General features: G+C 39.0%; 1 protein-coding gene and 2 long non-coding RNA genes across 15 annotated transcripts in view; 1 reads left to right on the forward strand and 2 right to left on the reverse strand.

Annotated features, from left to right (window-relative positions):
* Positions 1-18,134, reverse strand: part of MDM1 (Mdm1 nuclear protein) — a 33,412-nt gene extending 15,278 nt beyond the window's left edge. For 2 of the 4 annotated variants that reach the window (XM_004752463.3, XM_004752462.3), the window contains exons 1-7: positions 17,946-18,105; positions 16,815-16,929; positions 13,595-13,968; positions 12,390-12,524; positions 7,565-7,732; positions 5,533-5,636; positions 5,352-5,451 (exon numbers count right to left, since the gene is read on the reverse strand). In XM_004752463.3, the coding sequence (XP_004752520.1) occupies positions 5,352-5,451; positions 5,533-5,636; positions 7,565-7,732; positions 12,390-12,524; positions 13,595-13,968; positions 16,815-16,929; positions 17,946-17,963 (1,014 nt within the window). In that variant the 5' untranslated portion in view covers positions 17,964-18,105. Of the gene's footprint in view, positions 1-5,351; positions 5,452-5,532; positions 5,637-7,564; positions 7,733-12,389; positions 12,525-13,594; positions 13,969-13,997; positions 14,444-16,814; positions 16,930-17,945 lie in introns of those variants that run through there. The other 2 variants (XM_004752465.3, XM_045073089.1) reach the window with 2 other exon arrangements.
* Positions 18,135-18,321: 187 nt separating this feature from the next.
* The window catches only part of LOC106005767, a 169,485-nt gene continuing 160,990 nt past the window's right edge, over positions 18,322-26,816 (forward strand). For both annotated transcript variants that reach the window (XR_006604617.1, XR_001179379.2), the window contains exons 1-2: positions 18,322-18,451; positions 22,723-22,775. This is a non-coding gene — a long non-coding RNA (uncharacterized LOC106005767). The remainder of the gene's footprint in view (positions 18,452-22,722; positions 22,776-26,816) is intronic.
* Positions 19,281-26,816, reverse strand: part of LOC106005766 — a 116,958-nt gene continuing 109,422 nt past the window's right edge. For 3 of the 9 annotated variants that reach the window (XR_001179377.2, XR_006604611.1, XR_006604610.1), the window contains 4 exons: positions 24,176-26,600; positions 23,243-23,427; positions 22,914-23,125; positions 19,281-19,743 (listed from right to left, as the gene is read on the reverse strand). This is a non-coding gene — a long non-coding RNA (uncharacterized LOC106005766). The remainder of the gene's footprint in view (positions 19,744-22,913; positions 23,126-23,242; positions 23,428-24,175; positions 26,601-26,816) is intronic. The other 6 variants (XR_006604613.1, XR_001179378.2, XR_006604615.1 and 3 more) reach the window with 4 other exon arrangements.

The raw sequence follows: 26,816 nt of genomic DNA on the forward strand, positions 1-26,816 counted from the left end.
TGACAGTTAATGTCGTAGTTATTAACGGGAATCAATGAAATACCTTATTATTCTCCCTTCTAAATATATAACAAAGTTATCGATCAATATTTTAAAATTATTTTTAGTAATATTTAATTCACTGAGCAAGATATCTTAATATTACCTTGAACACCAGCCACATTCTTGCATGGCTCAAAGGCTATCAACAACAGGTAACCTAATTATTATTCCTACTTCCCCACCTCTGTTAGAGTACTGAGAGTAAGACATGCCAGAAACTCCAATTCTGGCTTTACTTCCTGGTTTCCACAACAACTGCTACTTCCATAGAAGCCCCTAGTGAGACAATCATGAGGTTTACTTCTCCAAATTCCTCAATGTTCCCTTGGCATCTGCAAAATCTCAACTTTTGAAAAATGTATTAAATAATAATTGTAATATATTCAGCAAAGTGACAATACAAAATAATGTTCTGATGAATTATAAGATAATCTGAATTCCCTAAAATGCAAATAACATCTTTTCATATGGAAAGAAGCCTTTTATAAGCTTTGAAACCCTTTCACTTTATACAGCATGCTGCCACCTGCTGGCTTCCCTAAATTCAAGTCCCACCAGATAAAAAAATTAAATTGCTTACGAATGTTTAAAATCATCTTTATTTATTCTTAAAAAACTAAATTTTTCCTATCATGAAGATGGAATAATAACATTAAAAGGATATGCAGATACTGTCTGCTAAGATTTTCTTTCACTAACAGGCCAAAAAGCAAATAATGAAACTTGGCATTGCAAAAGCAACTAGAGAAACACATCCTCATTTTCTTAAGGAGACACTCCCGAATGCAAAAGGATGAAAGTCACCTGAAACAATCCGAAAGGGTAATCCAACATATTTTCTTCACTGCCAAGAAAAATCCAGCCATATTCATCTGACATTTGTGTTAATTCCTACACTTTAAATTCCTAGAAGTGGTTTTTCCATTTAACAGGTGGACTTGACACATAGGGTTTGATACTGCTGAACTACTAACCAGGGTGTTTTGCTGTTTTTGTTTTAAGTAGGCTCCATAGCAATGTGGGGCTTGAACCCAGGACTTCAAGATCAAGAGCTGCATGCTCTACCAGCAGAGCCAGCCAGGTGCCCCCTCACTAGAGTGTCGTGAGTGCACAGAGGCCTCGTTATAAAGGGCCTTGATATAATCCAAATTTTTTTTTTTTTTTTTTTTTTAAAGATTTTATTTATTTATTTGAGAGAGAGACAGTGAGAGAGAACATGAGCAAGGAGAAGGTCAGAGGGAGAAGCAGACTCCCCATGGAGCTGGGAGCCCGATGTGGGACTCGATCCCGGGACTCCAGGATCATGACCTGAGCCGAAGGCAGTCGTCCAACCAACTGAGCCACCCAGGCGCCCCTATAATCCAAATTTTATTTCTATCAAGTCCCCTCATGTTTCAAATGTCTCACAGCTGCTCCATCACTTACATGGTCAAATCTTCAAGCTTCAGCACAGCTTCCTCCTCCTCCTTTCTCAAAGCCCTTCATGCATGTCCCCATTAGTACTTACTTCATTCTACTGGATTACTTATTCTCATCATTCTCCTCCATTAACCTCTAAACTCCACAATGTGAGGGAAAATGCATTACATCCCAAGTGTCTTGAGTATGGACTAAGTGTTAGGCCTGAGCTGGGTAGGTGGGAGCCAGAGATAAACAAGAAAGTCCCCGCAGCACTCAATGTGCGCTGATTCCGATAGAGAAGGCAGACTGCCTCCTCTATGATAAAATTATCATCATAATACTGGATGGCCTATGCCATAACAAACAAAGGAGATATAAACTGAAGGAGTGGTTCAAAAGGGGGTCCATCAGCCCTGCACTGTATGTAAGGTAGGGTGGGGGTGGGGGAAGGAGCAACAGAAAAGGTTGTATTCCGTCCAAATGGGAGGACCTACCATCTGATGAATGAGAGGAAGGGTAAATATTCCTTCTATGTGCCAGTGATCTGGTTTATTTGTCGACAGTATTTTTTTTAAAAAGGAGATATGATGGGGGCACCTGGGTGGCTCAGTGGGTAAAAGCCTCTGCCTTCAGCTCAGGTCATGATCCCGGGGTTCTGGGATTGAGTCCCGCATCTGACTCTCTGCTCTGTGGGGAGCCTGCTTCCTCCTCTCTCTCTGCCTGCCTTTCTGCCTACTTGTAATCTCTGTCAAATAAATAAATAAAATACTAAAAAAAAAAGGAGATATGATGGAAATTATGTAAAACTTTATTCAGTTCTATTTGTTACTAACATTCAAAACTCAATGTTTTAAATTTATCAGCAATCTTTATTAATAATCTTAGTGCTAATGCTATAGTGGTTTATAAATACCTAATTTTAGATTTCTATGATCCTAAACTAGGATGAAAAAATGGAAAGTTGGTATTTCCTTAAGCAAGTTGTTCTACTAGAAAAAGAAAAAAACCAAATGGTATGAACACAGTATCAAGAACAACCCCTACAACTAACAAGCAGAGCCACAAAAAGGATATGAACTCACTCACACTCAATTAAAACAATACACACATCCTTTCCAAGTCAAGTAATGCCATCAGATTATAGGATATAAATGCTAGCAGATTCTAGAATGTTTTCATTTCTGAATTTCTTTTCCCAAAATAAGAATTTGACTAAGTCATTTAAAATTTATATACAGAAAATTCAAATTTTAAAAAAATGAAAGATTGGGGCACCTGGGTGGCTCAGTTGATTGGGTATCTGCCTTTAGCTCAGGTCGTGATCCCAGGGTGCTGGGATCAAGCCCCACATCGGGCTCCTTGTCCAGCAGGTAGCCTGCTTCTCCTTCTCCTCCCTGCTTGTGCTCTCTCTCTCACTATCTCTGTCTTTCTCTCAAATAAATGCATAAAATCTTTAAAAAAAAAAAAACCTGAAAGATTAATAAAAAATTTTCCCCCAAAACTCATCCCCCTCAAAATGAGTCATATTATGTCTAGCCATCATTACAATGTCTGTTAAATTACAGCATGTCTCTCAAATGTGGAGTTTTATGTTCAACTAAAGTCCTATCTGTGGGAGCCACTTTAGGAAAACATAGCTCAACTAATGTAGTTTGGATGATTAGATCACCTAACAATCAAGAAAAAAGAAATTTAACACCAGTTCAGTTACTCTAAGGATGAGACCAAACAATCACAACTGCCAGTTATTATTAAAAACAACCCTTTAAAAAGCAATGGTGCCAGTGGCTGAATAATGGACATAACACATTAGCCCCTGGACAAATAAAACCAACCACTCTAATGTTATAGCAATAGGTACTTGGGTCTTAGGGTAAAATACCCAGGCATTACACTATAGATTCAAAAAGTTTCATATTTCAAACAACACAAAAGGAAATGAATATGACATATGGACCAGAAAACTATAATAGGACTCAAAAAGCTAATATTCTAATGATAATAAAGTCACTGATGTCTGAGTACATTTGACGAGTATAAATGCTATTCATTCACGAAACGTTAAGAGAGAGAAAATGAGGAAGTACCTTATATTTAGATATCTCATAAGCAGTCCCATAAGTAAATGTCTTCAAGTTAAAGATAAAATCTAAGATTCAAGTAAAATATAGCCCATATTAAATATCTATGACCTGGTCAACTGAAACAGCTATCACCATCAGTGATAAAATTTAGCTAAACCTTCTTATTCTTTTCTAGTTCCAATTCACTTTTTGAATTATTTTGCCCACAGAGGTTAAGGCACACAATCGCATTAATTTAAACATTAACAACTACCATTGGGAATGAATTTTGGGGGGAAGCCTAAAAAAGTCATGTTACCAAGATGTTTTAATAGGAAACCTTGGAAAGACAGGTCTTTAATATCAACAGAAAATTTTTCTTACATCTAGGCAGGATTAGGACTATCACCTTATCATGACTCCAGATAAAACAATCCTCTGGTCCATTAAATTTTTAGATTTGAGTCTTAATTCTGAGACGGAGAGATAATCTTTCCAAAACAAGAAGCCTCTCATGAGCTCAACCTAGTGAAGGCCCTAAATGTAACAGGCCAGTGGCTAACACCTAGTATTTGGCCACACTAGCCCTCTATGGCCATGCCCTGCACCCTGCCTCTGCCTCCAGCTTTTCCTCATTCCCCTTGAGACTGCTCAGAGCTCCTTGCCAAGGTCTGGCATGGCCATAAACTGTCCAGGAGTTTCACTGATGCAATTCCTTTTTTTCCTCAGGCTTGCTCCTGAGGCTCTTATTTTTAACTTTATTTCACCACAGTGAATGCATGAATTTTTGCCTCCAACAATAATTGGGACAGCTTCAAGACTTGGCCTTTTACTCTGCGAGTACTGCTGCTGATCCATGCTCAAGCAGGGCCTTAGAGAGCACCAGGCGCAGCCATGATGGAAGGAATTGAGTAACCTCCTGAAACAACACGTGGAATACAGGACTCTCACTAGGACATTGGTCTGGCAGCTGCTGAGGCTAAGAGCCAGCCGCTCGAGGTGCCAATGCCTTCCTCTGGAGGCTCATGGCATTAACTGTTAGCCATGGCTGAAAGTATAGAGCTAAATGAAAGATTTAATCCCGATCCAAATTACCTCTCTCTTCACAATGATGGGGCAGGGGGTGTTTACTAAAGTCTAAATTGTTTTGCCTTTGCTTATTCCCACAGAAAACGCAGGAAACCATCAAAATGTGGTTTAAAGGATGGTAACTGCACGACAAGCAGAAACTGCACTGTTTCTGACTATAAGAAGCTTCCCACTTCTAGGATTACCCTTTCCCTTAAACCTTTCTTTAGGATCCTCAGAATTTCTCTATATGTCAGGGTATCCCAACACTGGAACTCAAACCTCTATCAGCACAGGCCACACCTCCCTTATGCCTACTATCAGCACAGGCCACACCTCCCTTATGCTTACAGACTGTCATAGTACACACAGCCAGTGGAGGCCACTATCAGACAAACTAATCTTGAAAATGAATCTTCAGTTGAGAGACCGGAAGTCTGGATGTTATTAAGAAAACTACAATGCTACAATTCTATAAACTGAATTGTATTAATACAATGAAATACTGGATTATAAAACACCCTTTTAACTTAAAAGACTGTAATAATAAAAATCTCTAGTTGAGAAAGGAGGGATTTGATATTAAAAAAAAAAGGGCAAACACACTGATAAATTATATCCTAACATATAACTTTAAGTTCCTGATACTTTCAGTGCTACTATTATATCACACATCTTTAAACTGTAGTCTCTATTACTAAATGAAATTCAGTGTGAAATCAAACGAGGATCCGAGTTCAAAGAAAATGTGGCCTTACTCAGCTCATGTATACTCACCTGATCTGGTATGTTTTCCTTCACACGGGTCCAAGCCCCGGCTTTATACAAATACTGGGCTGGGCTCAGAAATTTTGCCCTATATTCAGAATTCACCTTCCTAACAGAAACGAAAATGAGAGTAAATATTTCACCATGCTGATCATCTAAATACATGATATTTTTCTTCTAAAATACGTACCCAAGTCTTTGATGTCTCCAAGGAGTAAGCTTCTTTTTAGGCTGGTTTGACTCTTTTGATTCCATCTCTGCTTCTAATTTTAAAGGATCATCTGTTTTATTACACTAAAATGGAAATAATTTAAACATTTTATGTTTAAAATAGATTATACATTAAAGTGAAAACATAAGTGTCATAAAAAACGATCAGACAATCGTATTATAATTCTGTTTGTGGAAGTAAAGATAACCTAAAAGTCACAAGCAATCAACAAGCAAGTTTTGAAACTAGTATACCTGGTTGGTTTTTTGAAGTATAGCTCAGGATTTGGTTCACTTTTTAACAAAGGCTTTTATATCCTTAGCTAGGAAAAAAACCTTTTAATTTAACAAATAAACATCTAAAAAAAAAAAACCTCGATGTTACTACCTATTAAACAGTGCTTTTACATTTGCCTTTGATATTCTAAATTTATATTTAATTGTATTATAGTAATTAAGTAGGTTCCACACCCAGTGCGGAGCCCAATGTGGGCTTGAACTTGTGACCCTGAGCTCAAGACCTGAGATGTGATCAAGAGTCAGATGCTTAACAGATTGAGCCAGCTCTGTGCCCCTAGTGTTACAGTAATTACATATAAGGTCCCACTGAGTACGTTACCAACCACATTGCTTTACTGAATAACTTAACCATTTTTTTCTGCCTGATATCATAAATCCAAAAATATGTATATATGTGTGTCTACAGAAATATAGATGCCAATTTACTTTGTCATAGTATTTTCTATTTTTAGAATCCATAAAGTATTTATTAACTATAACATGCCAGAAGATTTGAAAATAGGACTAATGCCCCATTTACCTATAATTTACAATAATTTTAACCTGACACTGTAACTTAAATGAGATGTAGTTTCAGAGGCAGGCATTTGTACATACTGAGGTAAATCACATAATTTAGACTAGCTGTAATTTGCCACGCTGAAGCTTTGGTTTAAAAATGCATGTATACATACTTTAACTAAATAAAGAAATAACATAAACATAACATAACATAACATAACATAAAAAAGGGGGCACCTGGGTGGCTCAGTCCATTAAGCATCAAACTCGATCTCAGCTCAGGTCTTGATCTCAGGGTCCTAAGTTCATGTCCTGAGTTGGGCTCCACGCCCAAAAACAAACGGACAAATAAACAAAAATAAAAAGAAAATACATGTATGTATGTGTGTTTGTGTTTGATCTCCATTATTTAAAGTATATATTTCTATTTCTACTGTTACCCCTACAGTTCACATTATTGTAAGACCAATCATTTGCTATTAGATATCACAGACTTAACTACCGTATTGCCAAGCACTTGCCACAGTATTATATTTATTTAGTTATATCTCTGTCTCCCCCTTAGCCCAAAAGCTGTGTAGGGCTTAGGTGGTTATCGCTGTATTTTCAGTACCTACCTAGTGCCTGGCTCCCATTAAGTGCTTAATGAATATGTGACACTTAATGAACTAACAAATGAATTACTAAACTAGCTAAAACCAAAAATCTCAGGTAGTGTTTGGTAAAAGAAAACATGTAGAATCTAAAATTCCAAGTTTTTTTATTTTGTTTAAAGTTAAGAGGGGGCGCCTGGGTGGCTCAGCCATTAAGCATCTGCCTTCAGCTCAGGTCATGATCCCAGGGTCCTGGGATCAAACCCTACATTGGGCTCCCTGCTCAGCAGGAAGCCTGCTTTCCTGCTTGCACTCCCCCTGCTTGTGTTCCTCCTCTCGCTTTCTTTTTTTTTTTTTTTTAATTTTTTTTTTAAAGATTTTATTTATTTGACAGAGAGAGACCACAAGTAGGCAGAGAGGCAGGCAGAGAGAGGAAGGGAAGCAGGCCCCCTGCTGAGCAGAGAGCCCCATGTGGAACTCGATCTAGGACCCTGAGATCATGACCTGAGCCAAAGGCAGCGGCTTAACCCACTGAGCCACCCAGGTGCCCCTCCTCCCGCTTTCTTGATCATCTGCCAAATAAAAAATAAATATTTAAAGTTAAGAATTGATGAATACCTTCTTTTCAGGAGATATTGCTTCAAAATTTTCATTCTCTTTCAAATCATTTCTTAATTTTGGTTCTTTCACTGGAGATAAACCCTTGAAATTTCTTCTGTACTCAGTTTCATGGATGATTGAGTTACCTTTGAATTGTGGAACAAATTTGCTTTTATTGTGGAAAACCTTAAAACAAAAATTACTTTAGTTTAGTTTTTTTTGCTGATTAAACATAGAAAACTTAGTTTTTCAAATGCTTTAAGAATTTCACATATAAAGTTATATTATATGATACCAAAAAAATTATATAACTGTTTACAATTCCATTTCATATAGCTAATTAACATCCAAGGGACAACAAAAGCAAAAATAGACAAAATGGACAGCATCAAACTAAAAAACTTCTTTACAGTAAAAAACAAACAAAAAACCAACAACAACAACAACAAAGAGGCAACCTATGGAATGGGAGAAAATAACTGCAAACACTACATCTAATAGGTTAATATTAAAAATATACAAGGAACTCAAGCAATTTGATAGCAAGAAAACCACCTGATTTCAAAAATGGGCAAGGGAGGGGCACCTGAGTGGCTCAGTCAGTTAAGCATCTGAGTCGTGGTTTCAGCTCAGGTCATGATCTCAGGGTCCTGAGACTGAGCACAAGAGTCTGCTCAAGGATCCTCTCTCTCTCTCCCTCCATCCTCCCTCTCCCCCATTTGCTCTCTTCTCTGAAATTAAAAAATCCTTTAAAAAATTTTTAGAAAAATAAAAATGGATAAAGGACATACAAACAGACAAATACCTCAATGAACAGATTAGAAAGCCCCAAAATAACCTTATGAGTGAATATATACTCAATTAATTTACAACAAAGGAGCCAAAAATATTCAATAGGGAAAGTATAATCACTCAATAAATGGTGTTAGGAAAACTGGACAGTCACATGCAAAAGAAGAAAACTGGACCCTGTCAACCCAAAATGGGTCAAAGATGTGAACATAAGGACTGAAACTATAAAACTCCTAGAAGAAAACATAGGCAGTAAACTCCCTGACATTGGTGTTGACAGTGATTTTTTGGTTATGACACGAAAAGCAAAGGCAAAAATAAACAAGTGGGGCTGCATCAAACTAAAAAGCTTTTGTACAGCAAAAGCAAGTCCCAACAAAGTGAACAGGCAATAATGGAATGGGAGAAGATATTTGCAAATCATACAAAATAATAAAAAAAAACTCTTACAACTCAGTAGAAAAGCAAAAAGCTGATTAAGAAATAGGCAGAGGAATTGAACATTTCTCCAAAGAAGACATACAGATGGCCAACAGGTATATGAAAAGTTACTCAAAATCAGGGTGCCTGGGTGGCTCAGTCAGTAAGCATCTGCCTTCAGCTCAGGTAATGATCCCAGAATCCTGGGATCCAGTCCCACATCAGGCTCCCTGCTGGGTGGGAAGTCTGCTTCTCCCTCTCCCAATCCCCCTGCTTGTATTCCCTGTCTCACTGTCTCTCTCTCTCTCTGTCAAATAAATAAATAAAATCTTAAATTTTAAAAAAAGGTACTCAACATCAATAATCATCAGGGAAATGTAAATCAAAACCACAATGAAGTATCACCTCACACCTGTTCGAATAGCTATTATCAAAAATACAAAAGATAACAAGTGTTGGCAAGGATGTGGATAAAAGGGAACCCTCTTACACTGTTGGTAGGAATGTAAATTAGTACAGTCATTATGAAAAACAATATGGAAGTTCCTCAAAAAATTAAAAATAGAACTACCCAACAATTCTACTTCTGGGTACATTTCTGAAGGAAATGAAATCAGTATCTCAAAGAGATATCTGCATTCCCACGTTCATCGCAGCATTATTCACAATAGTCAAGATGGGGAATCAACCTAAGTGTCCACCAACAGATGAATGGATAAAGAAAATGATATATACACACAATTAAAGGAATATCATTCAGCCTTAAAAAAGAAGGAAACACAGTCATTTGCAACAAAATGGAGAACATATGCTAAGTAAAATAAGTAAGTAAAATAAGCCAGGCACAGAAAGAAAAATGGAGCAGATCTCACTTATATTGGAATCTAAGTAAATGGAACTCAGACACAGAGAGTACAGTAGTGGTTACCATGGTCTAGGGGGTGGGGGAAATGGGAAGATGCATGCCGAAGAGTACAAAGCTTCAGTATGCAGATTAAGTAAGCTCTGGAGATCTAAGGTACGACACAGGAACTAAAGTTAATACTACTATATTATATACTTGAAATTTGCTAAGAGAGTAGAGCTTAAGACACACACACACACACACACACACACACACTCTCACACACACCCAAAAGGTAATTATGTGATAAATGTGTTAATTAGCATGATTGTGGTATTTTACAATGTATATGCATTTCAAAACATTACATGTATATATAAATGTGTATGTACCACAGGTTGTCAATTATACCTCAATAAAGCTGGGAAAAAAACCCAAAGATCAACTTTTTACATTCATTACTGAATAATAGTTCCTATAATAAAAATAACAATGAATTCTGGTACACTGAAAAGAAATTTAAAAAATTAAAAATTAAAAAAATAATAATGTTTAGGCAAAAACAAAAAAAACAAAAACCCAGAAACATATCTTTTCTCCCCAAAGTTTCCCACCTCTCCCTCCCATCAGTATGGTAATAAGTAAAATAGGCTTATTTTAATGATATGAACATAAGCATTCACTATATAAGGCAATTCTTTGTTAGCTCTACAGGTTTTTTTCCCTTCTTGATATGAATTTTTTTTTGTCCTCCAAAAAGAGAAGATTCTTAACATTTTTAAATGTCTGATGTGTTCATTTGTTCTGTTTCTCTCCTTTGCTTATCTTTAGCTTAATGTAAGGGGAAGAAATTAGGTAATTATTGTTTGTATTTTTTTTTTTTTTTAAGATTTTACTTACATACTTGTCAGAGAGAGAGCGCACACAAGCAGGGAGAACAGCAGGCAAAGGGAGAAGCAAGCTCCCTGCTGAGCAAGGAGTCTGATAGGGAACTCACCCCAGGACTCCAGGATCACGACCTGAGCTGAAGGCAGATGCCCAACTGGCTAAGCTACCCAGGCATCCCTATGTTTTTATTTTTAAATATTTCTTTTTATTTTTAATATTTTATAATATGGTGTCTATTTTATAGTATATTACCACTGTCCACAAAGAAAGCAAAAGGAAAAGATATGGAGCACAAATAAGCTGTATTACCGCTTTACAGTGCTGACTAGTGCATCTTCGTACAGATCAAATCCAAACAGAGTATCTTTTTCCTGAGTATAACCTCAAGGACTTTTCTGCCAAAAAATTGTTCAGACTCCTTTACATATTAATACAAGACATCCTTTCAGAAAACAGGTGTTTGATAAAATAGAACTGAATAGCTTTAGAGGTTCCCTATCAAAAAGCACTGTAAATTTCCATCACATGGCCCTTCAATCCAGACCCTGAAACTGATATGCTTTGAATTAACAAAGAGCATTTGCTTCCCCCCCGCCAAATTATTTGAAACCTTCACTGATGAAAGCAATGAAACTACAAGTGAAGGTATCACCAGCGGTTTATTTTATACTATACTTTAGAGCCTATAAAAAGAGAATTTCTATACAATGTTTCCACCAAAATATGAAAAAGCTGTCAGTGGAGCTTTGATTTGAATCAGCTTCAGCATAAAGGTGAAATGCTCTACAAAAACTGAACAATTACAATTTTCAGGCAGTAAGTAATTTTGTAGGTACACTTAATATTCAAGAACACTTGGGAGCCCGCAAAAAAAGTCCTGTTCCTATTGACTAGATTCACAAAGGGTTCAAACATCACCTCATGCTATTTTGTATGTTCCCAAAAATGTTATACAAATTTCAGTTATTTAGAAAACTGAATAACAAGTAAGCAAGCCCAAAGCCAACACAACTTATTGTCTCCCAGGTATTATTATCTTAATATTATTGCCTTGTTGAATCTACCCTCTCAGTCCTCAGGGGTATATAGATTACAAGTGAATGTTGAAATAGAAGAGAAAATGAATGTGAGGGTATATGAAGGGGTGTAACTGTTTATAAAGAAAAATGCCAAGATCATGAGGAAGAAAATTCTAAGCTATCACAGGCCTCTGCAGATATTCTAAATGAGATACTTTCTTACCAGAGCCTAGAAGTATGGTTAAGAACATAAATGAGAAGGTAGTAAAACAACAGAGTATTTATTAGCAATGGTTGTCCAGAACCAAAAACTGTGTACAGGTACAATGATATCTAATATCACATTTAGTTATCATCATAGCTTTTGAATTTCATAAATATAGTTAAAATGACAGTTCCTATTACGGCTCAATTGATACAAAAGCCAGATTATGTATATCTTACTTTTAACATATTTTGTATTTATTAAAATATCCAAAGCAGTTATGCCTTTCTTGCAAGACAGAAAACATGCAACATATTAGTCAACAAGCACAATATTTTAGATTAAAAACAATTTTAATAATTTTTTTATTAAATAAAAAAAGCCTCACAGCATGCAGAAACTTACCAGGCATCAAGTTTCATTACCCTGTCTCATATTTAGTGTGTGTGATGGGTCTGGTAACAATGATCATCAGTAGCCTAGGACAGTATCATATTACTACTATAAATCAGAAGTAACAGAATGGTTTTAGCAAGAATCTCATTTTCACTTTTCTAGAACCTACCTCCAGGCCTACTTAAGTACCTAATTTCTTTTAGCTCTTAGTTCTGTGTAAATCTGCATCACTCTCATCAGATGATGATACTTAAAAATGTATTACATCCATTAAACTACCTGATTGGCTGCAAAAACTGGAGCAGTCTCTTTAGGGGTCTTCCAAACAAACTGCCTTTGATATTCCGAATTCCTCAAGATATCGCGTGAAGGAACAACAGTCAATCCTGCTTTCTTCCGAAGAACTCTATCCAACTGTTAGGAAAAGAAAAATCCCACCCAGAGTCATTAAAAGGTTCTATTCAAACTTTCTCTTGTGCTATGGTAAAACTAAAACAAAAATAAAAACATATAACATGAAATCCACCCTCTTAACAAATTTCTAAGTATACAGTATTGTTAACTACATGCACACTGTTGTTTAGCAGACTTTTTTCAATTGATAAATAATCTCCCTTTTAAACAAACTATTTAAAATTCCTTTCTTACTACTGTCAAGGAATTTTATTTCTTAATTTCTGTACATTCCAGAAAAAGATAGCATCTTTCAGCCCCTTCCTACGAATTATTCATAATTAGACCTATTACTAAGAAACAGCAGCACCTCGCCTCATCCACACGTTGCTTCTGGGACACCCTTCCCCGGCCCACCGCTTACACATCACCTTCCTTGATTCTACCGAGCCCCCTTGGCTTTCACAACAAGACACGAATTCTTCACTTCTGATTGCCTCTCCGTAGCTCCAGTGGACATGAAATGGGGAAGCAGCAGTGGACTGGCAAAAACCGTGGGAGGCAGTGAGATGTCTGCTCAGGTCTCTGCAGCCTATGCTTATGTGCTTGCAGGGACCTTCCCCAGGCCAGGTGTGACATAAGAACTCCAAGATCTTGGAGATGCAGCCAGAATTGCCCTTCCTTTTGCATTTTGTCAATTCCGATTGTTTGTTTACACAATAAGAAACTGAAAAGCTCCTAGGTAGAAGTCAGCTCACCACCCCCGCCAGAGGTAATGGCTTACTACTCTCCTTCTGTCTCAATCTGATCTCTCCCTTAGGACTGTAGTGCTGATACAGGATGAATAAAATCCAGAAGCAGACTGTCCATTCAATGAAAAGATATCTTAGTATAACCAGTACAAAATGGCAACTCTTAAGAATAGAATTTCCAAAAACTAAAGCCAACAGTCTCTTAACTATTCTAGAAGACATTAGGTAAGAAAACAACAATGGAAAATTTTTAAGCACAAAATGTAGTCTTACTGAAATGATGATGAAATTTACAAAGAATTCTATGCTTTCAAAAAGAAATATAGTGAATATACCTACCCTGTTATCTACTTTTTCTGAATGCAGCTTGGTAGAATGCTCCAGGCCCTCATTTTCATTAACCGGTATATGGTTTGCTATTACATCTGCATCATTTTCTGCAATATCTGAAGCCCCTTCAGCTCTTGAGTCTGTAGAGTGAGATCTGGTTCTTTTGGGAACCCTGGAGGCTTCTAGTGCAAGAACTCTTTCTTGGTTAACATCTTCTTTTAGTTCTCCCTTCTGTGATTCTGCTATTTCTGTGGCTTCAGGTTTTGGGGATGTAGCCACATCGCTCTCTGAGATTGCTCCATTCCACTCAAGAGACTTTGAAATCTGTGCATCATGATAAGGGACTCTTCTTTTTGAAATAAAGCTTGGCTCTCTTGTGATTCCTACAAAATATAGTGTAAAAAAACTGCAGCTACTTAAGTATAAAGTTACAAAGACAATTTTTCATAATACTTATGAGAGAAGAAATGGAATTGAAAATTCAGGTGAGATACAATGTCCTTCAAGTGGCAGGATTACAAAAAAGATAGGTAGAGTTTGTCGACATAAAATCTTTAGCTCTGCTTTTAAAAAAGTACTGAAAGTTTGACAAGAAAAGAAATTTAAAATTGGGGTCACAGTGTTCGAGTTAGCCTAACATAAGTCACTAGAATTGCAACGTGACAGGCCTAGCAAGCCAGGCAGGACATGTTGCCTCCGTTTCTAATTTCTTTCCTGTGCTACTTAACAGAACAATGGGCCCTGGTACTGTCAAAATTTGGAACTTTTCACAAAGCTGCTCTTATGCACAGTTGACCAAGTAGAGAAGGGATGAGATGTCATTATGCTGGATCTTGGTTCTACACTTGCCTTGATTTCCTGAGAATTAAAGAGAATGAACCCTTTTAACAGATGCTAAGATACTATTTCTCTATATTTCTGCCTGGGAAGCAAATGTCCAAAAAACTTAACCTTCTACCCAAGTAAGAGGAGCTCTGTGGAAGGCCAGTCACCGAGATACTGTCCTAGTTTGGGGCCATTCTTTAAATAGAAGGCTGTGCAGGGTAAGGAAGAGTAAGACTAGAGGGAAGGAGAGGGAAGGTGGCCTGAAAATCTGGCATGACATAAACCTACACAGTTCTTTAGCCTCTGTGACAGATGTTCTGGCCATTGAAACCAGGGTCGCCCCCCCTTACAATGCTTCCCTAGACTAGTGGCCTTCAAACTGGGTGCATATGTGTCTGGAGGCAAACGGAGACTGTGGGGGATAAGCAGAAACAGGCCGCTTAAGGGCATCATTTTGCATATCCTAACTCTATATGCACTATTTCCCAACATTTGTCTGGTTGAAAGACGCACCTGCCATCTGTAGTCATCATTCCCACCCCGGCTTTCCCACTTCTCAAAAGGGAGACACACCTCTCAGCTAGCCCCAAGGAACAAAAAATTCTCCTAGGTGTGGAGGATAAACAAAGGGACAATTCAAGAAAGAATTCACTAATGAGAATATCTGAAAGCAAAGCAAAGAAAGCAGAGATTACAAATAACAAAGAGTGTCTTACTTCATTCAGGTCTACACCTTTCCCACCTATCTATCTTAGAATTAAAATTCAGGAGTAAAAGTGATGGCATGTGAAATTGTTGTGAAGTGAACACATTTATAGGAATTGAAAAACAAAGTTAGATTTTTTTCTCAAAGAAAATATTCTAATTTGCCTGATTAGTTTGCCAATGAGGACTGACTTTACCAATTATATAACGAACATTTACCAAAAATGGAATGAGCTACACTGGCAGCTCGAAAGTTTTAACAAAACATATATAAAATATATGCACAATATTCAATATGTGGAAATCATATCCTTTGAAACTATTTGTTACACTTACAATTAAAAACATTAAATATCAACTTAAAAATGTGGAAGGATACAAAGACTTTCTAAACTCTCTTAAGGGATCTGAAAGCAAAAAAGTTTGAAGACCATTGCCCTAGACTTCCCTCTACTTTAACACAGAGAGAGACTTCTGGTAGAATAGCAAAATAAAAGGGGAAAGTTCTCAAGTAGTCTGTTCTTCTCTTCCAGCATCAGCAAAAACACAGGAAGGGGAAAAAATACATTACGTTAACAGAACATCCAAACAACCCTAGATAAAACTGCTGTTACTCCTTTCTGAACATCTTGGAGTTCTCGCTCTGCTCTTCCCCTTTACTTAATATTTCCATTAATATACCTCCCCTAGACCGGTACTGCCTTCATAATGTACCATACTCCAAAGTGGCCTTGCTCCCAGTCTTGTTTCAACACACCCTCAAATGTAGTTGACCTAAGCGCAAATGTTTTCAAGGCAACAATCTGGTTAACTCCTGTGTCATAACTGGCCCTCAGTGGAATATATATTTACACTTTAAGATTTACTTTGGCTTAATCTAATGGGCCTCAGATTTGTAAAATTTTGAGTCATTTGAAGGATTCTGAGCACCACCTTGCCCAAAAAGCAGGGACACTGGTTGAAGTCAGGCTCTGAGCAAAGTATCCTGATGCTTCAGAGGAACCCAGAGCCACTCACTCGAGTCCACTCTTCCTTTTGTTCTCCAAACCTAATTCTGGAAACACTCTTCTCATTTTACTAACTTCCCAGGCTTGCAAAAATTATACTTATTTCCTGTCTTTTTTTCTCCTGGTTTCAAATATCTAACATTTGGGGGGACATATTCAAGCACTCTCAGATGTGGGGCCCCAAGTACTCATCTGTATAGATGCGCCTGGCCCTTAATAGGGCCAGGTTTTCAAATCCAGGCTAGGTCTGGATTTCAGATCATGGTTGTGCCACTTACTATGAACTCTGGGCAAGTTATTTAATCTAAGTTTCCCTTCCTGAAGACCTTAGGAGTACACCTCCCAGGTTTGTCTGCTCTCAGCTTTCATGTATCAGCTCAAATATTTAAAAAAAATATAAAGGCCTCAAAAAGGCCTTTCCTTGCCATCAATCCAGCCCTCCCACCAGTTATGTATATGCTAGCCTATAACAACCTGAGTTACTTTTTTTACTGTTTTTCCCTAGAGTTAGAGTCTTTGTGTGGTTCAAGGCTATCTCCCTAGAAGCTGGGATTAGTCCACGTCTATAGGAAGCCCTCAATAAATATTTGCTAAACAAATGGCTGAACTATGATTCACAATTTTAAAACATTTTGCAAACTTAACCCCAAGGTTTATTTAAGCTGTAATGACTATTAGTTCATTCAACTTACCTAATTGATCTGATCTAAGTCCAGCCCATGGGTACCTTCTCCCCACTGACGGATTATAGGACTCTGACAAATAGGACTTTTTCCACAGAAAGTTTCTCTGGTACTCACTCAGACCCTGTAATACAAAAGACAATTTGAGTACAATGCAATTAATGGATGTTGTTTTAAAGAAGACATGAGTAAAAATAATTTCTGAACCACTACAGAGAGTTAAAAGTTGAAAGAAGTTGATAAACACACAAGAACTCCTTGATAGCAGCTACTGCTTATCCAGCCCCATGTTAAGCAGTTCACACGTATTCTATCCTTTAATCCTCACAACCATCTGAGACAGATACCAGCAGGAATCTGAGCTTCTGAGTGGTCACCTGTTCGCTGGGTGTCTGATTCCAAAGCCTGGGCTCTTGTCTGATAACAGGTGACAATCCAAATCTTCGTCATTATAATTAACCTAACTAATTAAGTTCTCAGTGTGTACACAATATCATGTATAATGCCTTGTATCTTCCAAAATTTTGAAAAGTCTACCAAAGAAAGACAAATTTCCCTCCCATTCTGGATACAAGCCCTTAAGATAAGAAAATAAAACAGGATTTGTGAAATGCTGTGGCCAGGTGTCACACTGATGGGTGTCTTGACAGCTACCACCTACCTGAAACTTATGCACAACTATGAACAATGTGTATTTCTTACACCCTATCCTTACATGGTCAAGGTCCCACTTCTCACTCCTTTAAAAGATATAGGCAATTTAAAGTTTTAAAGGGTAGGTAGGGGACAGGGGTTAAAAGCATAAGCTGTGAAACGGGGCCACAGGTGTCCCAATCTGAAGCCACCTTAGATCTCATTACAAAGTGCCCTCCTTCCATCTACTCCCGTGTCCTCCAAAATCAGTCTCTCTCAACACCAACTATCGCTTCCACACTGCAACTTGGAAGTGTGTGCGAGCGGAGTGGGAGCTAGGTGGAGGAGACAATCATCCTCCAGGATCGTGACTGGCAGGCTCGGGAGCTGGCAGGCTCTGCGAGGCCCAGGAGCGCAGCACAGAAAGCCAACGAGGCCCCCGCGCCCCGCACCCGCCCCGCCACGACTCCCCCCAGCAGCCTTCAGATCCGGAGACCACGGCCTCACCTTGAAGCGCACCGGCATGTCGCCCGGTGCTGGAGCCCCCGCCACTCCGACAGTTAACGGGACAAAAAGCCCCGAGGGGGCGGGGCGACAACAGTCGGTTCCCTAGCAAAATCCCAGGCCTGGCGTCCCCGACTACGCGCCGGCGCAGTCTGCGCTTTCCTCCTTGAGCCCTGCCGCTCTGCCTTTCCCCGCCCATTCTGCGGCCTAAGAACCAATAGAGGCTCGGAGAACGTCTTGCCGTCGTTAAGATTCGACCAATCAGTGCCCGAAAAGAAGACGCCCGCCTCCCGTGACAAATCCCGGGGACTAACAGAAATGGCGGGCGGAAGACTGGCCAATGAGGTTCCCGGAACCGGGGTGGGTGGGGCCCCGCGGGAGCTTCGTTCTGGAGAGAGCTTGGCGGCTCCTGGCCTTGCGGGTCCTGTGTGACAGTGGGTCTACTGACTGGTGGGATTCGTGTGTCGCAGGCTCGCTGGGCCGGGTTCGTGACGTCATAAAACATGAAGGTGTGTTCTTAATTCCAAATCTGTGACGAAACCGAAATGTTTCTTTTTCTGATACGAAAATGTTCAGGTCTATTCTGAATAGCCGTTCCTCCAACTGACAGCCATGTTACACTACTTCCTGTCACATCAAAAGAGGTCGGCAAATAACAGAAAGCAGTAAAATTGACATTACAAGAGTCACCCTGTAATTTTCTGGGAAGATTCTGGGAAGTAGAAGTGGATGTAGTTGGAAAGAAGTACATGGGATTCTCTTGGGGTACTGGTAATATTCAGTTATTTTGACCTGGTTATTGATGATTTGAATATTTTATAACTTTTGTTAAACTTTGCATATATGTTTTATTATGCAATGTCTTGTATTATGTCATATTTTAAAATAATGTGGAAAAAACAGTGGCATAATATCCTAGAGTTTGTGCAACAACCCTACTACAGCATTTGTTATTTGGTGGGTACAAAATGAATAGTAATTCCCTTGGGGAAAAAAAAGGGGGGGGTCGGCAAAAAATAAATATTGCTTAGGCAGACGGAAAAAAAATTTTAGTGACTCTTGAAAGAGAAACTGCTCACTTCCAGTGATGGTCTTGCCTCCTACTACCCTGCCTCACCAAAAAAAAAAAAAAAAAAGCACATAGAGCTCTTACGTTAGAAACATGAATGATGCTTGTGAGTCTCAACTTCCAAAGCTTCAGCATTGTCTCTCTCACTCGTTTTAAAAAAATAAAATTCCATCTGATTATAATAGATTGCTGCCATCATCAATAAATATTCCTCCAGATTCTACCACTGACAGATCATGGAAAAGAAATAAATTGTCCAGACAGTTGTCTAATATACTTGCAGAAGATGAACATTTATTTATTCAATCATAGTATAATACATAGGTACTAAATTTTCAAATGACAGGTAAGGGCTATAGGAGTTGAAGGAGGGAGTTGTCCTTAAGGGCAGAGATGATTAGAAGAAGCCTCAGGAAGAAATATTCAGACTCAGCCTTGAAGATTAGAAGGACTGAAATAAGTAGAGAGGAAAATAGAACAATCAAAGGGCAGATGTCTGAATGGAATGCTGCCAGGCTTCTTCCAGAAACAATGAAAACCATGCCTTTACTTTTGTCATTTGTTGACTGAGGAAAATATACTCTCTTTTAAACTTCCAAATATTAATAGCAATCCTTGATGCTCTATGCATTTTCTGCAAAGACTTGTCTTCCTGAATCCTAATTGATGTCTCGGTCCTTCCTCATCATCACGGAGATACTTAAAAATTCATTTGAAGGAGGCACCTGATATCTGAAACAAAAAGAATATTAAATTAGCCTCTATGTGGCCATGCATCCAGGGGGCCCTTGATAAATGTTAATTGGTGATGACAGCATCTCTGTCGTGTAAATTAAGTATGGCTCAAACAAGACACGGTGGAACATAAAACGGAGGTCGTCTGCAGGAAAAACAGCCCAGATCTTACAGAGTAGGAAAAACACAGCTCTGGCTGTATACACAATTTTGTTACCACATAATGCGGAGGTGAAATCAGTAAAAGCAAGCATGTAGAATGTAGCCTGTCTGCTAAACAAGGGCCATGGTAACTGCAGTAGAGCTCTGCTGAGCAGGGAATAAATGACAAGAACAGCAGATGGTAAAAATGAATTGAGTCACAACCTGGGTTTGCTGAGATGGGTTATAAGGATTCAAAGAACAAGAGTACTTTATTTAGTTATTTTTAAAGGAAAGCCCACTCAAGTTAATGAGGCAAAGATGTGCAAATGGAAAAAAGGGACAACCTTAGTAAATGAGAGTTTGTAGCTTGTGTTTTGTCAGCTTTTACACTCTCAGCTACTGCAGGAAACAGACCCAGTACCTACAGTGTTCCACCCAAGGGTTTTGGGGAGTCCTTAGGAGGTATCTCACACGTGCTTACAGCTAGCACATATGGTATGCTGGGCAACACTGCCTCGCATTCCAGTAGCCACACAACTGTATGGGTCATCGTGCTGCTGGCCACCACAGCCACATTTGCTGAATACTGAGTCTCCACTGGGAGGCATGAAGCCTCCTCAGATGGCCCAGCCCTCCTGGTGATCTATGACAAGGCACCTCTCTCCCATTTTTGTGTTACCCTCTATTAAGTGAGTATCAAAGTGTCTTAGAGGGCTTTTCCATTTGTATTTTAGCCTTCCTTCTCTCCAAAGGGAATTCCATAGAGCCTGAGCCAGAAAGTAATCCTCAAGTGATGTTTCATTCTGTGTCAATCTATGACATTCTATTCTAGACGAGCTTCTCTCTTCCACAGACCAAGACCCTCTTACTAGAACAAGGGTGTCATACCTGGCTCCCTCTTTCCTTTGTTTATTTCTCTATTTCTCATGCATATAGAGATTTATTACCTGTGAGAGATTAAATTGATACCATCTCTATGAAAGACAATTTGGCAATCCTTTTGACCCAGCAATTCTACTTTTATAAATTTATTTTACAAATATACTTCCCCATATGTGAAAAATATTTATTTAAGGTTGTTTACTGCATTGTTTAGAGAAACAAAAATTGGAAACAATTTAAATGTCCATCCTAGTTAAATATATTATAGTTCTTCCAGGGCCCAGAGCAAGAACACACTGTGCAGCAGGTTCAGGTGGCAGTGCAGTCTGCTCTGCTCCTTGCGACTCCCAACCCAGCAGATCCAGCTGGGTCAGACCCGCCTCAGGTGTCAAATATTATATCCATCAGGGTCTGGATGGGAAAACAGAAACTACTAGAGGCATTTCAAGAAAGAAAGCTTAATATAAACTGTTGGTTTATGAGTTATTGAAGAACTTAGAAAAGGTAAAAGGAGAAACAGAGAATAGTAATTCCAGAAATCAGTTCATATCCCTGAGGTTAGAAGAGCAGAGGAAAATGTTGATGTTACTGGAACACAGAGTTTTTCCCTAGAAGCCTCAGGGAGTTGGCCAGACCTCTGAAAAGGGTTACTGCCCAGCTGGTACTGGTGTCTCTTAGGGAACAAAGTGAGGTTGCCTCTGGGAATGACAGGAAGGAAAGAAGGAAGGAAGGAGAAAGAAAAGAAAAATAAGAGAGAAAGGAAGAGAAGAGAAAAGAGAAGAAAAAAGAAAAGAAAGAAAAGGAGAAGTTGGTCACTGCCACCATCTGCTACCATGGAGCAAAAGATCATCATTAAGGTGCTGCTGAGAGCAAACAGTGAACAAAAGCGAGCATTCCAGTCTCTAGTGTCTGTCTTAGCAGACCTAAGAGGGAGTTCATTAGCAGGGCCCAAGGGCTCTGCAGAGCCCAGAAGGTAAGATTGAAGTGAGAGTCTATAACTTGTTAACTTTCACCCACCCAACCCTTTAAAAGAAGGAAGCATTTTTTAAATGAGCTAACATGGAATTAGTTTAAGAAAAAAAAAAAAAAGCAAGTTATAGACACTATCATTTGGGATAAAAGAAAGGCAAAGGAAAGAAAGAAAAAATGATGTTGTATAATAGCATCATTCACAGGCACTTGTTCCCTCACTCATGTGTCTAACTCTATTAGCAGCAGCTATGAAGACAAAGAACATTTCATTCAACTTATAAATACATGGAAATTCTAAGGTACTGGCAGTTACTGTGGCTATTTTCTTTACGTAAAATAACTCCACTGACCCTTTCTAGATTCACTTTGATTTACATATATTGCAATAAGTCTGTTGCTTCTTTTAGAAACAAAAACATATCAAAATCCTTTAAAAACAACTTTTACTTGCACTTAAAATATAAACATGCTACTTATTCTATTAAAAATAGGACGTCAGTCACTTCACAAATCTAGTAATTTCCCATCATTTTCTTGACAGCAACTGAAACATTGGAGAATTTGTGATTGTATTCGAATTTGTGTTTGTGTTAAATCTGTATGTGCCTCTAACCATATTTTTATTTTACAAACAAAAATGTATTACGTATAAGCAGAACACTGTTAGACAAAAGGGTTGAAGAAAGGAAATACAGAGATGAGTAAGACACAGCCGCTGCCTTCAAATCTGATTGCAGTCAAATGAGGGAACAGATGCATATATAAAGAGCCCAGGAAATAAATGATAGAAAGGATTCAAGGAAGGGGCTAAAAATGAACACTCAGGTATTCTGAAGATGCTTTTAAATCCAGTGCCAGGAAGTTTGGTCCAAGACTGGGGACTAAAGAGCAGACAGGATAAGACAGCTGCTTTTAAGTTCCATCCTGGGAAACACCTGATCTAGAGAACCTTTCACTTTCCCTTTTGTTCTGCCCTAGGTAGCTGAATCCAGGCCAGAACTAACATTTGCTCCACAGTGGGTCCCAAAAAGGTAAGTTAACTTGCTCTCTGTTGTCTTTTTTTCTCTTGTTGCTTCAAAAATCAGAGTAAAAGCTGTTTTAGTAACCACCTTTCTAGCAACACAGTATCCTCCTTGTGTTTGCATATATGTAATTTTTTTCTCAAATACCTTGCAAGGTAAGTGAAATTCCAGTTTCCAGGCTTAGTAATGCTCTTGAGCTCTGTCACTTCCTCTTGGATCATATTTACGTGGGCTTTCCTTGGTAAATCTTGATCTCAGCCTCTGCCAAAAAGCAATCAGTCTGACAGCCGCTTTCTTTGGCGTTTTTCCATCAGTTTTATCTGCTTTTTCCTCACATGAATGAATTTCTGATTGCACAACTGAAAAGAAAAATGACAAAATTAAATCAATGGATTCTGTCTCAGAAGCAAAATTGCTGATACTTCACATTAGTGTCAGTAAAAATCAAATAAACAGGATGTGTGATTAAGACTCACCAATGAGCCAAGGGCAATTTATCCTCCAGACTTTTCACCATGGGATGCCTTTGTTGACAAAGAAGTATCTGGCTTTTGAATCAATGGGGCACCTTTGGAGGGACTGCAAGTTCTCCTGACAAGTCCACAAGTCCTTTTTTTTTTTTTGGTGATCTCCAGAGACTCCTAGCCTTACAAGGACATGACTGAATAAAGAAAGCAATTCTTAGTAAGGCATAAGCCACTGCAGGCCTCACATACCATAACAACATGTTGTACCTCTGCTGAACAAGATACAGGGAGCAAAATATGAAGGCACAAAATTCTTTTCATTTTAATGCCTTCACTGTTGATGATTCTGTTATCTAAAAATTGCCTTCCCCTTTTTTTCAGTGATTATTGTCTTAAATTACCATCCCTATGAAAGTATCCACAGGGACACAGGTTTTTCTGGAATTGCTAACTTGGTAGACTGGGAAGCATTAATTCTCTGACCACTTAAAACCAGACATCTTGTCTTAAGGTTAGATCTTCCTAAGAACCTTCTAAATCTCTACACCAAAAAAAATATTAAATATTCTTTTATCACATAGTGTATGGCATCTTAAGAACTTCAGGTCAATACCAAATGGCTTTTATTATTCCTTCTGAAATCACTGTTATATTAGTAATGCTTTATCAAATATCAATACAGAACTAAGAATTTTTCAAAACATCAATCAGTTTTCCTCTCCTTAGTGACTTATAATTATTGGTTCCCTTTAAAACTCATTCATGTGGGTTTGGGTGGAACAATGAGTTCATAAAATCTTAGTACTATGTTGATCCATCAGTCTCAACTTCCAGTAATGGAATTAATAATGTTTGACCCTACAGAGAGTGATTTACCTGATTGTAAAATACTGCATATGTGAATTTAAAGAAATTATTTCAATATCACTGAGCACAACTTACAGAACAGGGTTTAGGAATCCTGCTTGTTTAAGACCATCATAGCTGTGGCAGATATGAAGGCTGACACTGCAAATCCACTCCAGCATCCTTCTCCTGTGTTACAGAAATTAGAAAGCTGAAAGTCCTTTGACACTAGACCCCTTCACAGCTGAAGGTCAGGTATAACTTACACTTGGCTGATGAGAAGCACTTGCATAAACTAAATTAAATGAGAGAAAAGCAAGGCACGGGCCCCTGTTTTGATGGCGTTAAGTCATGCAGGAGCAAGAGGAGCATGGTTCTGAGAGACCAGCTCCAGCAGTCCCTCCCTGATCACCACAGCAGTGATGGGGTTCCAGAGCCAGGGTTTACAGCAGTGCTTTATTAACTTAGCCAAGAATCTCCTGGTTCAACAACTCCTGGCATTAGTGAGTCTATGCTATGATGTGGCCCTAGAATTTACTTCTTCTGCCTTCCCAAGGATTTTGTAAGCCACTCTGTGTCAGTCATCTGTTGCTACAATAATGCTGTATAGCGAACACCCTCCAAATGGCAGCAGCTTAAAACAGTGACCATTTATTACTGCTCATGAGTTTGTGGGTCAGCCGGCCAGTGCTAATAGTCTAAGTTGAGTTTGGCTGACCTCACTGAGCTTGCTCAAGTACTTGTGGTCAGCTGGTCTCAGATGACCTCAGCTAGGACAACTCTCACTGCTCCCTCACCTTCCAACAGGCCAGCCTGGATTATTCTCATGGGAGAGGAAGCTACCAAGAGGGAGAGCAAAGTGTGCAAGTTCTTTTGAAATTTAGGTTTAGAAACAGCACACCATCACTTTTGCCACATTCCATTGGCCAAAGCAAGCCAAAAGGCGAGCCCAGATTTAGGAGGTAGGGAAATAGACTCAATCCCTTGAGGGGAGGAGTTACAAAGACAAATTGTAAAGGAGGAAAGAAAATGTGGGGCTATTATTACAATAAATCTGTCTCAACACTGAATACCTAAAAATACCCTCTCTGCTTTAAACAGCTGAATAAATTATGTTCTCTGCAATTTAACTCTGGCCAATACAATTGTGGGCTATACATATGCATGTATCTCCCTTCCCTCTAAAAATGCTATAAAATGACCGTAGATGAATAAAACCGGTATAAATTGTCAAGGTCGAAGAGAATGGTAAGGGAGATAACTGTAAAATAGAGATGTTGACAAAAATTGGTGATATGGAGAACAAGGTCTGTTGCAGGCTGGGCTCTGTGGGAAACAGACCCCGAGCTGAAGTTGAATGTGCTGAATGTTTATTAGTGAGGTCCCGTAGGACCAAAACCTGTGGGAGGGAGGGCAATGGAGCAGGACTGGGTAGAAAAAGTCAGGCTTCAAGGCAGGCCTGACAACAACTTCAGCTAACCCCATGCAGAGTCCGGAACTGAAAGGACCTGTCAGCCTTATCCTGTGCTGGGCCTTAGGCAGGGACCAGCCTTGGGGAAGGTGGTTCCCTGCAGTGGAGGTAACATCACAGGGCACTGACAGTAACAGCAGCAACTGTCCTTCCCTGAAGTGGGACACGGACAAGTGCATCACTGTAAGCATGTTCCTACTAAGTAACAAAAATTGACAACAACAACAACAACAACAACAACAAAACATGCATTTGAAGCCATAGGCAAAAATACCTCTGTTCCCATGGGGACCCAGCCTCAACATAGCTATTAGAGTGTGAGTCCCAAAAACTTCAAGAGGGAAGGATGGTATCTGTCAGCCCTGGTGCCCTTGGTTCTGGTTCAGAACTCCCAGACACAAAACACTAGACCTGGGTCTCATGGTGCCCTTTCCCTTCCCTAGCCTGTCTCATCTACCTTACCATGCCATGGTCCACTTTGCTCCCCTATCAGGCCACCCACAACCTTGTGCTTCCGGAGATCTGCCTGTGTCGGGGCCAGGCAGACCGGAGCCAGATGCAGGAGCCAGCAGGACACTCTTTATGAGTTTCACAGGCAAAGGGTGGGAATCGGAGCTGGACAAGAGCACAGAGGAGCTGGAGAGGAGAATCTGAGAGAGAAGCAAAAGAAAAAGAAACTGGACCTAAAGAACTGGCCTAGGACTTGCCTTTTTACATATAGGTAAATCAAACTCACATTTTCCAAAAAAAAAAATTGTCAATACTAGTGAACCAAGAGAGAAAAAAATATTGACTCCCAAAAATTAATTCCAATTACAGTCATTTATCAACTGATTTCTACCATTTATGCCTAATTACCATATAACACAATCACAAGCATACATGCTATAAAGTATATGATCAGTAAATTGATTAGAAAGTTAAACTTTCCACTATATAGACAGCTGTTAGGGTTTGCTGCTTCTTCCTTGTAATCCAAGGTTCACTCCATAACCCTGGAGGGCACACGAGCCAGAGGGCAACTCCATTCTCTTCTGATGAAAGAACACGCTGTGGAAAAAATCATGTTCCAAGTAAATGTTCTCTTTACAATTCAAGCCACTTTCTCCTTTGAATTGTGATGTTCTCTTGATCATGGGCTTTTATTGTTAAGAAAGCAAGGGTCCAGGGGCACCTGTATGGCTCACTGGATTAAGCCTCTGCCTTTGGCTCAGGTCATGATCTCGGGGTCCTAGGATTGAGCCCACATCGGGCTCTCTGCTCAGC

Source organism: Mustela putorius, unplaced genomic scaffold (assembly GCF_011764305.1).
Source record: "Mustela putorius furo isolate JIRA1106 unplaced genomic scaffold, ASM1176430v1.1 tig00537227_pilon_pilon_pilon, whole genome shotgun sequence".
NCBI classification, from domain to species: Eukaryota; Metazoa; Chordata; class Mammalia; order Carnivora; family Mustelidae; genus Mustela; species Mustela putorius.